The following is a 12,379-nucleotide window of genomic DNA, read 5'->3' as shown; positions in this document are numbered from 1 at the left end:
GTTACTTCACAAGGTGCTTTATCACTCCACTAGAATTAACATTATAATTAATCTTAATGATTGCACAAATCTTTGTTAATAAATAATGTACTGTATTTTCTCACCATTAGCAGTACAAAAAGTTAATTTACAGTTTAGTTTAGTCTACTTAATATTTCACGCACGTGGGTCCTCCAGACAGATGGGCTCATATTACTGTTAGATATTATACAGCCCGCTTTATAAGTCATTATTGACAGTTCAACTCACCTCCAAAAAAGTTTTCTCATCTTTATATTAGGTAGTCAAAGATGACTACTGTTTTTTTTTTCTCTTTTGATAAGAAGTTACTGCTACTAAATAACTATATTTGCACTACTTTGCCCTCTTATTTCCCGCTTTTATTTGATGAAGTTATCTTCAGTTTCAGTTCCCTTCTAAAGTCATTTTAACTTTTTAAAGCCTGTAGTCTAGAGGTGGCCTTCAAGTTTTCGCTTGAATTTCCTTCTCCCCTAATGAGATGTATGGCCTTTGTGAGGGGCTTTCTTTTTTATTTGAAATGGCTCTGTTTGTCTTAGTTATTCCTGGGCATCCTTTAATATTTCCAAATGATTTTTGTTTATGTACTTTCAATAAACATTTAGGTGTCACAGTTGTGCCATTTTTTTATGGACAGCGCCATGCCAGTTGATAGTATGGGAGGATCAGATACTTTACACTTGAAACAGAACAGTGAGATATTAGGGGATGCAAGGCTTCTTATCTTTCTGTCAGATGAGGCTCCCTAAAGACAATTAACAGTAGACCAGTGTAGACTTTTATAGACTTTTAACAGCTCTTTTACTGAGACAGTCTTTCATATGGGAAGTTATGTCATTCAGTAAATTGTCGCAGCTTTTTAGAGGTGAAGGCATCGGAAAAGTGTGTGTTGACATGGCTTGGCATGTCTAAATTAGAGAATACTGCACACCGTTTAGAGCCCTCTATACAAATGGCCATTTTTCCACAGTTGTTGTTTAAAGTATTAGTAATTTTTTCACACTCTGTGTCAATGTCCTGTCTTAACGCCAATAAATTCTACTTCAAGCCAGCAAGGCATCCATTTATAATAAATAATTGTCTATATACTGTGTTACAACCACATGCCCTGTAGATTTTTAAAAATGTGGGATTATTAAGGACTATATATATATATATATATATATATATATATATATATATATATATATATATATATAGACGGTGCTGTGCTCAGTCTCCTATTTTTAGTTTTTCTTCTCATTTTAAGTCATATTGCAGTAAAACTAATGGATCCTGAGGTCTGAAATTAAAATAAAAAAATAAAAAAAGTTTGGGCTGTCAATTTGATCAGCAATGGTTTCCTTTAATAATTTGTAATCAGACCCTGGAGGCCTATATGAACATTCTCATTCATCCCTTTTTAGAGCTATTGGGCCTGGTTGCATTTTTTATTTTTCAGACCTTTTACTAGTACTGTAAGTGACTTGGCCTTTTTCTGCCCTGCTTATGCTTTATTTACAAAAGGATACCGGACATTCATCAGTGCACAGCAGCATCCGCGCACTTTGCTTACTTGTCAGTAATAATTATTTCTACAGGGCTGTTTCAAATGACTTATAAGCAGGCTAATTTTCTTTTCCTGTTTTATGCTTATCTAAATAGCACTAAAAATGGTACACGTCACACTAAGAGTATTTCATCTTTTTACCTAAGCTAATTAAATTGTTTCCACCGAGTTATATCTATCATAATGAAAATTGTAACATTTGGTTACTAAAATGGACAATGAAGGGGACATGGTCCCATTTCCAGAAATTTGTGAATTATCACAAACTTCTGTCAAAGAGTAGCCTCAGATGTTCAGATCTGTTTTATTCTAATTCTCGCTGTCACCTGGTTTGCAGTTTGTTCTTTTCTTCAATATCTTGTTTAGCTGTCTAAAAGTCTTTAAACCCATCTCACTCGGCATGCTTTTTATTTGATTTATTTTATTTCATTTCCAGGTACCCTGCCTTTTTTATATCTTTCAGTGAAACAAAGCCCCATTTACACAAGCTCAATTTTATATCATCTCCCCAGAGTCACCCCATCTAGCAAATCATTTTTTAACCATTTTTATTATAATGTTATAATAGCAGTGGTTAATTAAATGAAACTGAATACTTAAAAAAAGTTAGAATATGGTGCTGTAACTGATTATGAGACAATACAGGTGGGATTAGATGAATAGTAGGACAATAATAGGGTGACCTTTATAGCACTACTTTGAAAATCTGACATTTTCTTTTTTCATTATCTAATTACCTGCATTCCTTCTGAAAACCTTTACCCAGAGAGGGAAAAATAAAAAAACCTGAATAGATAAATCATAACTTGAGTGTACAAAATAAAATGATTTAAATCCAGAATTATTCATATCATGTGTAATTACAAAAACGGCTCTGTTCTTATTACCTGTAATTTTAATGCTGTGGAAGGGGCTTGTGCAAATGTTTCCTGTTTGGCTTGCTGACGGTCAGTTTGCTCGAGGGGAAGTGGGGGCGTCATTCAACAATTACACATAGACGTGGGAACAAAAAGTGTTCTGATATAAATGTAAGCGTCACTCTGTTGATGTTACATGCTTAGGAGATCGGAAGCGGAGTTGAGAATTGAGCTGAAGGAACAGGAAGTACACAATAAGGTCTCTCTTCCAGTCATTCATTAACAGAAAGGAGGAACTTGTCGAGTATGACTAAGCTGCTAAGTACAATGTATTCTTTAAGGAAGAAAATGTAAGCAAAGTTAGATGCTCATTACAAGTGGACATGAAACTTTTATTTTTATCCCCATCAAACTTGTACTTCAAAGTCAAACCCAGTACCTCAAAAGTAGTGACGGCCATCTTAATATTGTTTTCTGTAGTGATGAAAATATTAGCAAATTAAGACACACCACTAAGAAAATTTTATCTCGCCATTTCATAGAATTAATGCAATAGATTGTTGATTGTCAAAGAACCAAGAATTCAGTATATTTCTACTAAAACAATGCATATGTCAGTTTTTGAATGCTGTTTTGAAAATATTATTTTTCATCAAGTTCCATCTGGTCAGGATGATGAACTGAGAACTTCTGTAGTAATGCTGACAAAGGGTACATGTTTGGTCAAGCATAAGTAAATTATATAAATATGAAATCAAGTTTTTATAGCTTCATTTATTTAGCAGTACTTATTAAAGGCTTCCAAAAGTTTTGAGTGTTCTTTCAGGAGAATATCTGAGCTCTTCACTATTTAGACTGTCATTTCAAGTTTAAATAACCTGAACAGCATTTTCATTACATATTTATCATGGGTTTTACCACTCAAAACATTTCTTTCACAGTTCAGCTACTCCAAGGTAATGTTGCACCTCTTAAATTCAATAAAAAGTAAAAGAATTTAACTCTTGGGTATAGAGAAGTTATGAACTGTTTGAACACTTTGTTTCATTACATTTATATATTTTATTAGGACAAGAAGTACAAGGACAAACAGCTAATTTTTAGCCAAACACAATTTGGGAGCATGTCGAAACTAGATCACTAGAAAATCAATAAATCTGATTTTGAAAAGATTTTGCATGATTTGAAAACTGTAGTTTGCTTAGTATGGGTGGTCTGATTGAGAAGTAAATCTGCAGGTTGTAGCTTTTATCACGAATGGGTGCTGAAAGCACTTGCTGTTAAAGCTGTCGGGCCTGTTTACTACTTCTTGAGGATTGTCTTGCCAATTAACAGCCAACAATATCTTTATATTTGGACTATCAGTATTTTCTAAAATTATGGAAAATCCTTATTCAGTAATCACATATTTTATGCAAAAAAAAAAAGAACTAAAAGCTTGGAAGACATCTCTTACGACGCTGCTTCCATGTTTTAAATATTCTCTTTGTAGTTTCTGATGCAGCATTTGTACTGTCAGCTGTCATTATAAATCTCATTCTTAATTTATTAAAAAAAAAAGATGTTCTGCACTGTCAATAAAAGCATGTTAAATATGTAGTGAAACTTGAGAAGATGAAGAATTTGGCATTACACAGAAAACTAAAAAATATTCCAGGATTTGCATCACACATCAATGAGGTTAAAATTCATTTTTACACTGAAAAAAGCAACACAAATAGTGGTCTGTCTTAGTAAAAACTAAGTGGGGTAATAACCAAAATTTCAAATTTTGTTTTCTACATTAAATGAAGTTTCACTTTCCTTCCTACTCTCTCTCTATCTGAAAAAATGACACTTGCAGAGTTTGGATCAAATTGACCCACACAGTTTACATAAAGTCAAAAACAGGCAGGAATCCCATTAAAACAGTAAAGGTTATATTATAGATCAGGATGTTCAAAAAGATGAAATATGAGAACATATGAAAGATAGATACACTATAATAAACATATTTTCATTTTCATAACACTGTAATCGATGTAATGCAAGGACATTTTTTATGTTTTGTCAGAATTTTAGAATTACAATTACTGTAGTTCTGATTTCACCTTTACATTACTCCCCATGGGGCGGCACGGTGGTGCAGTGGGTAGCGCTGCTGCCTCACAGTTAGGAGACCCAAGTCCACCTCCCTGTGTGGAGTTTGCATGTTCTCCCCGTGTCTGCGTGGGTTTCCTCCCACAGTCCAAAGACATGCAGGTTAGGTGCATTGCCGATCCTAAATTGTCCCTAGTGTGTGTGTGTGTGTGTGCCCTGCGGTGGGTTGGCGCCCTGCCCAGGGTTTGTTTCCTGCCTTGCACCCTGTGTTGGCTGGGATTGGCTCCAGCAGACCCCCGTGACCCTGTAGTTAGAATATAGCGGGTTGGATAATGGATGGATGGATTGCTCCCCATCTGATGTAAGTATGTGCTTTCTACAGATGTACTGTATATCATGAATTGCACATAAATACCACTGGTTTTGCTGTCTTTCTGAGACAAGCAGACCTGGTCTGTTTTTCGCTTGTTGCCATTACATATACCCACTGGGTCTGTTTCTTTTTAATTCTCAGTGGGTTTGGAAACAACAGCTTGTACTTTAATCACAATGGCTGCAGCTGCTGGGGATCGAAATGCCATCATTCTCCTCTAGATCTTTGGAGTGGTTTACAAAGCTTCTTCAAAAAGACCCAAAATTGGTACAATTTGCTGTCATTCCACCGCTGGTTGATCTCAGTCCATAGGATATATGTACTTTAATCAGACCCATGTAAAATGTTGAGAAAAAAAAAAATAACCAAAAACTAATGGGCAGTTGTGTGCTGGCAGCTGTATGCCCAACTTGTTTAACCCTTCCTTTAGTTGAATTGTAGTCCAGGATTATTTATGGCTTCATGTCCACTCTTTCACTCAGACACTCATCTTTGCACATTGTGTGCAATATTAGAAAATGCTTATTTTTCTTTGGGCAATGGTTACATTTTCAGAGAAGTTAAATCTTAAGGGAAGCAGAGTTCTTCCTTGCATTTTTATAAGCTCACTGGGCATGATTTTTCTAATTGTTCCCAGCATGGTGAGCTTTCTATTGTTTTTCAAGAGTAAGCTGGTAGGATGTGAAGAAGTTATATTATGTACAGTCACATGTTATATTATGAACCTGTAGACCTTTACTCCTATGCAGCACCACCCACACCTCCTGGATTTTCTGACGTGCTTCTCCACGTGTCTTCCCAGTGTGAACTTGATTTGGCATCACAGGCTGCCCATGTTTTTAATCCCATTTTTTTGTAATCTTGTTGGGCACGTACTGCTGGAATGGAATGGGCACATTCTGAATGAAAGATTGTGCTCCTACACTGTAATATAAGGACCAGGACTGTCTAAGTGAGGTAGAATACCCGCCTGATTGCTGCTAGTTTGTCGGTTTCACATCGGTTATCAAAGTGAATGGCATAGGAAATAATATGGAATCAGAAGCTATTCAAACGTTTCACACGAGTCAGACGACCACTTGCCACCCACAACAACCCAGGCAGATGTTTTTGCTTTAGGTCTGGGCACCTTTCTTCGTACCTTAAATTTTATGGGTGAAAAACATCTGCAGTATCATCTTTGTACAAAACTGTAAAGACTTTCCCCAATGAATTAGGATGACCATCGTTTGCAGTAGTAATAGGGATCATGACCCTAAATGAAGAAAAATCAAACAATTTCAGGGAGAAAATTGACAATAACCCATATTTTAGACAACTTGCAAATGGAAATGGGTCACCATCTTCTGGAATTCCAGCTGTTTATCATTTTTCTAAAGATTTAGATCACATTTTAACATGGTATGGTGGCATAGGGGTTGAAGCTACTGGTGCGACCGCCTCAGAGCTCCAGTAAACTGGGTTCAGATTCTAGGCAGGTGGTTGTTTTATTTGTAGTCTGCACATTCTACACATGTCTGCTTGGGTTTTTCTTTTGGTGCTCAAGATTTCCTCCTACATCACAAAGATGTAATGCCCTTGGAATATGGAACCCCAAATGAGGACTGACAACTCTAAAAATGGTCAAGTAAGAGTGACTGTGATTGATTGTGTCCCACAGTGGTGAGTGGCCCTTTCTTCCTGTTTCCGAATGCTGCCACAATAGCCAGTGACTCCTCGCAGCACTGAGGTGTTTCAGTAAGTGTATGAATGGCAGGATACATATATTTGGGATTTTTTCGCTATTTTTTTTCCCATGCAGTCCTGTACTGCATTGTTGTAATTTGTACTGGCTACTAGCGAAACACTTCAGTGGCCACTTAAAGCTGGAGCAGTAAGTGCAGACAGAGGCCAGTACCATTGCCTGACAGACTTCCTATACAAATGCCACCCTACCAGAAGTTTAAACCGCAAGGGGCATCATTCATGAATGGATTTTTATTAATTATTTACTCTACAGTGTTGCTTAAACTAGTGCCACACAGCAAAAACAATCTTCCTGTTTATGCTGAAATAGGGATTTTAAAACTCTCTACTGTACAGAATACATACTGTACATTTTGCCTGGTTTCAATGTCTAAATCATAACTGGCTTTTAGTTGGCCTTTGTGTATATCCGTATGTAATAAAGCTGACGACTTGTCATGAAAAACTGTTCCAACACTAATTTTACTCGTAACTGTAAATACAAATCAGTCTCCGTAGAAGTTTCCAATAATGTATAAGCTGTCTGCAGCTAACAAAAAAAAGAAAAGAAAACCTGTAAGCCTCTCTGTTATCTTAAAGATCTCCAGCTGGTAGCTCTGTGGGCGTAAGAGCTAGGTGGCAGTTCATTAAAACTGGGCTCAACACAAACAAAAGAATAATGCATTTTACTGTTCCACCTTCAAAGGCTCCACATCAAACTAGAGAGCACAATAAAAATAGAGGCTGATCCTGCTGCTTTGAAACTTACCCAGGATTACAGCAGTTGGCAAGGCCTGGTGAGCCACACCTCGTGTGGACCTGCACTTTTCAGAGAAGACAGCAAAATAGTAATTCTTCTCTGCAGCTTATTCTGGCAAGAAACACAATATGGTTACTCTAAGCTCGTGGAAAGTGTAGTGCTCATCAATTTAGAGGAAATGTAATTTTATTTTTTATATAAGCATTCTTAAAAAGTAAGCCACGCTTGGAAGTAGCCTTGAAGCACCTATCAGTTTGTCAAGCAGCAAATGTCCTTTATGGTGGTCCATCTATAGTGTTAAATTTGATCATTAGTTCACAAAAGATTTAGGCTTTGTACTGTTACTTTTATGCTATAATAAAATGTATATTAAACAAACTTAAAGATTTCATACAGTAAATGTGGTATTTGTACAATTGGTTGTGTTGTTTGTACATTCACCAGGTTTTATGTTTTTTTTTCTTCTCTTCTAGATGATAGTCTTCATTCAGAAAACAGCTCGCTATCAGATTCAACAAGTCATGAAAATGGTGAGGAGATTATTTATTTAAGTTATCGTTGTTTTGGTAATACTTTAGGTACTGGAGAAATGTATCTAGAACTCTTACTCGGATGTAACAAGACCTTATCAAAGGCTTCTTCTGGCCTTCATTACACTTATAAAAATCAGTAGATAGGTTATTCATCGTAATAAGATCCTTTGATATGCTGATGAAATTACTTACTAATATGAAGAATTCGCAGGTTTTTTACTGAAGTGTGCGATTTCAAGAAAAATATGTCAACTTCACTTTGGAATTGTCCAAGTTAATTTTAGTAAGTGGCATTGCGGAGATGAATAATCACTTTGAAGATGCTTTAACACCAGAAGTCTTCTTTGGTAAGGCCTTGTAAATGAGTCATAGAAGCATTTTTGCAGAACTTAAACTGAAGTGTTATTTTTGCTTGAACTTCTATCAAGGTATTGTAAATCCTAGGTTTTATAAGGTACTCACCAGTAGCAAATATGTTTTTCCATTCTGCTTTCTTTTGTGTAGCACCCTCAAGATGTACAGCCCATTAAATTTTTGACATAGTAAGGTGGCAAATGTATCACACTGAACTCCTTGTAGCTCAAACATTACTTCAGCTAATCTCCTGACTTCTATCTCTATAAGATGACCCCCCAGGTTTAAAGAACTCCAGTGCACTCCCAGACCGGCTCTCCCCTCCTAAATGTCGTGCCGACTCGAGCAGTCCTGATCGTAGAGCATGCCGAAAGTTATCTCCTGTGGAGATCTATTATGAGATGAAAACACGGAGGAACTCTGTCGCCAGTTCAGCCAGGTAAGACGGCAGTTCTGCTAACAACTGAAACAAAGACCTAGCTAGTTTGAATACACACTTGTGTATAGCAATGGATAAGTCACAACCTTAAACGTACAATATAATAATATTGTATCCATTAAAATACTGTATGTACACCATTTTAATTATTCCTGAAAACTATTAAATACAAATTATTTTATACATTCTTTAAAAAAAGTGTCTATGACAAATCACAAAATATATCACAATTTTGAAAAGTGTGGTACAGTATATCTATAAATTGGTTAGTGCTATTACTCTGAGCTCCAGGAGCCTGGATTTGACTGTCAAGTTTGTGTATTTACAGTCTTGGTGAATATTCACACAGGCCAAAAGACAAGTCTGTTAGGATGACTGCCAACTTTAAACTGCCTCTTTACATATTTGCATGGGCACCGTGATCAACTGGCAAATCATTCAGAGTTACTTCCTGCCTCATGCTGGATACTACTGGGATAGGCCCAAACTCCCTGTAGTTCTGCTGTGAAAGGTTAAAAGAAAATAAACCTATTGTGGTTACAGTAGGCCCAAAGCAAGAAATGCAAGACGTACCCCACAGGGTTAAAATCGCTAGTCAGCCTAACCTACATGTCTTTGGGATGTGAGAGAAAACCCAATGACCAGACTGGGATTTAAATCAAGGTGGCTGGGACTGTGAGACAACAGAACTAACCACTGCACCACCATGCATCTGCTAGTGATTTTTTTATTTCACGTAAATAGTTTTTAAATGTATATTTTGTATTTTTGTAGTTGTGAACTTAACCAGTGTGGCCACCTCAATAATAAATGTTCACAATGTGAGAAACCTTATTTTGTTCTGGTTTCCAACTAATGTCCTTGTAGCAAAGGGCTTGGTACATTTGTTGCAACCCCACTCCCCATAAAAGTGTAGGCTCCATTGTAGGATTAAAGTTGGACAGTTTAACATCTGTGGCAGAGCGACGGGCACTAAGCAAACTCCTGTCAATCATAAATAATCCACTGCATCCACTTAACAGTGTCATCTCCAGACAGAGGAGTAGCTTCAGTGACAGACTTTTGTCACTGTCCTGTTCCACTGACAGACTAAAGAGATCGTTCCTCCCCCACACTATGCGACTCTTCAATTCCACCCGGGGGAGTAAATGCTAACATTAATTTTATTTTAATTTTTTTTCATTTTTATTACTATTTAACTTAATATTGTTTCTTTGTATCAGTATACTGCTGCTGGATTATGTGAATTTCCCCTTGGGATTAATAAAGTATCTATCTATCTATCTATCTATCTATCTATCTATCTATCTATCTATCTATCTATCTATCTATCTATCTATCTATCTATCTATCTATCTATCTATCTATCTATCTATCTATCTATCTATCTATCTATCTATCTATCTATCTATCTATCTATCTATCTATCTATCTATCTATCTATCTATCTATCTATCTATCTATCTATCTAAATACCAAAATAAAATAACATCATGAGTGGCAGATTAGTGCACAATGGATTTTTGCAAGTGAGAGGGTATCATGTTGGAGACCAACAAAGGCAAAGACATCTTATTAAAATGATGGCTTGTTTTAAAGTTGAACTGGTATTATAATTACTGAATACATTATTTGGCAGTCATCAACATGAATTTGAGGAGAACTTTGTAAGTTCTCTTTACCTCTTGCATGCTGGTCAAAACTCTCATCACTGTTTCAGTCATAAGACTGAAATAACCTCTTAAATGTCTCAGGGTAGCAAAGTATTGTAACAGTGCTGACATGTTGAATCAGCCTTGGGATGGCATCAGTAATGAGTTCCCACCCATCATTCCAATGAGCAGCTTCAAGCCAGATGCAGGGGAGCCTAGAAAAATTACTAGTGAGACTAAAGTGAGCCTCTAAAGACAGAGAGCTACCTAACAGAGCATAAAATGAGCGTGAATTCATTGAATCACTTCTGGCTGGGCTACAATATCTTTATTGGCAGATCTATTGTTTACCTAGAGAGTCTGCAGTGAGGACCATTGCTGAAACCCCTGCTGTTATGACCCATTTTCAGTTGCCATTCCTAATTTTAATTTTGCTGATTTAAGTCCTGATCCTTTCCATTTTATGCCTGCCACAGAACTTGTGCAGAGGATATTAACGATGAAAGTTTCCTCTTTGATATTTGTTCTTTTGTTACAAAGTGAAGCTACAGCATATGTGTGTGTGTGTGTGTGTTATATTTCCATTCTTTAGGCGGCATCGTAGCTTGTGGAGCCTCAGAGAAGTGATGTACTCACATCTGTACCGGTAAAGCAAACAGACACACCAGTTGAGATTTGATTTCCACTGCTCAGCATGTTTTAGTCCACAAAGGGTGAAGGGATTTGGTGAAGGGTGTCACAAATCAAAGATATGGAAGGGTTGTTTCTGTTGTCGTCTGATCACCCATAGTGTGTTGAAGTCTTGAGTTCCTAGTGGCAAGAATTTTATTGAAATCAAAGTACAGATGCTCATTTGGCAATTGTTGATTAAATAAAATTTTATCATAATTAATAGCCATGAAATATGGCAAAAGATGGATGTTTCCAAATGCAACTAGGCATCTGCAGTATTAATTTATAGCTGTCAGTGCTAGCTGCTTGTACAATATAAATGTGAATTTCAGTGGACAGGAAACAACCCTGCATATTATCAGATTTTGTTTTGTTGCACTATTATATTTTTGGTGAGAGATGCATTCATACACTTGGATGGAGGAAGGAGCACATGGGAGCAAAACTATAACTTTCAAAAAGTTTTGGTCTTTTCAGAGTTCAGACGGATGTGTTTTAAAAATATTCACAATATATACTGAAATGTTTAGTTGTTTGTCATTAAGGCAATTGTCCACTTTAACGACAATGTTCAACAGCCAGTTGACAGCAAGTTGTCATCTTCTCGATACAAGCATTTCATTAATTTTAGGAGTACTTGATGTAATCTACATAGATGACAAGCCATTTGGGTGTTTGGCTTTTGGTGCCATATACAGCAATACATAAAAATCACAAGCAGTTAATATACTGTAATGGCACTGACCAGTGTTATAACGATTTTCCATTCATCCATTAATTTATTTTATAAACCACATATCAGTATAATAATCAAGGATTACCTGAAGCCAGTAATAGTCCTAGCAGCATTAGGCACAAGTAGGAGAGCAATACCTGACCAGACACCCGTCCATCCCAGGGCCCACTTACACACACACACGCCAGCACTGACTCTGACTGATCTCCATGTGTTTGAGATGCAGAGAGAAAATAGCAGTTCCTCCTGGGAGAAACGAGAGCATGCCAACTCTGCATAAAAAAAATAAGTACAGTATATATATCCTTAGTGTTATGTAGACGATGGCTACACATCTCTCTATTATAATAACTACTATAATAAAAAAATCCTGGGACGAGACAAGACTTTTTCAGAGAGATACTTTCACGTCCTGCGAGAAGAGACTGTGGGCCAAGAGATTTAACTACACCCAGGGCTGGAAATAAAAGATAAAGAGCAGACGACAAAGTAGAACCTTGTAAAGAATTCAAAAACGTTGGCGCAGTACACATGCAGTGCAGGTTAGAGATAATGGAAGTACGAAAATTCGAAAGTCTCATAAAAAGGATAGTAAAGATTGCATTAACGCAAACAAATGGAAATTATTACTT

General features: G+C 36.6%; 1 protein-coding gene across 3 annotated transcripts in view; it reads left to right on the top strand.

The window, feature by feature from the left end:
• ccdc120a (coiled-coil domain containing 120a) overlaps positions 1–12,379 on the top strand; it is a 241,063-nt gene that overhangs the window by 216,667 nt on the left and 12,017 nt on the right. For 2 of the 3 annotated variants that reach the window (XM_039774107.1, XM_039774104.1), the window contains 3 exons: positions 7,835–7,891; positions 8,519–8,687; positions 10,932–10,985. In XM_039774107.1, coding sequence (XP_039630041.1) covers positions 7,835–7,891; positions 8,519–8,687; positions 10,932–10,985 — 280 coding nt within the window. The remainder of the gene's footprint in view (positions 1–7,834; positions 7,892–8,518; positions 8,688–10,931; positions 10,986–12,379) is intronic. The other variant, XM_039774105.1, reaches the window with a different exon arrangement.

Source organism: Polypterus senegalus, chromosome 13, assembly GCF_016835505.1.
Source record: "Polypterus senegalus isolate Bchr_013 chromosome 13, ASM1683550v1, whole genome shotgun sequence".
In the NCBI taxonomy this organism is placed as follows: Eukaryota; Metazoa; Chordata; class Cladistia; order Polypteriformes; family Polypteridae; genus Polypterus; species Polypterus senegalus.
This window is presented reverse-complemented; position numbering and strand designations above follow the sequence as displayed.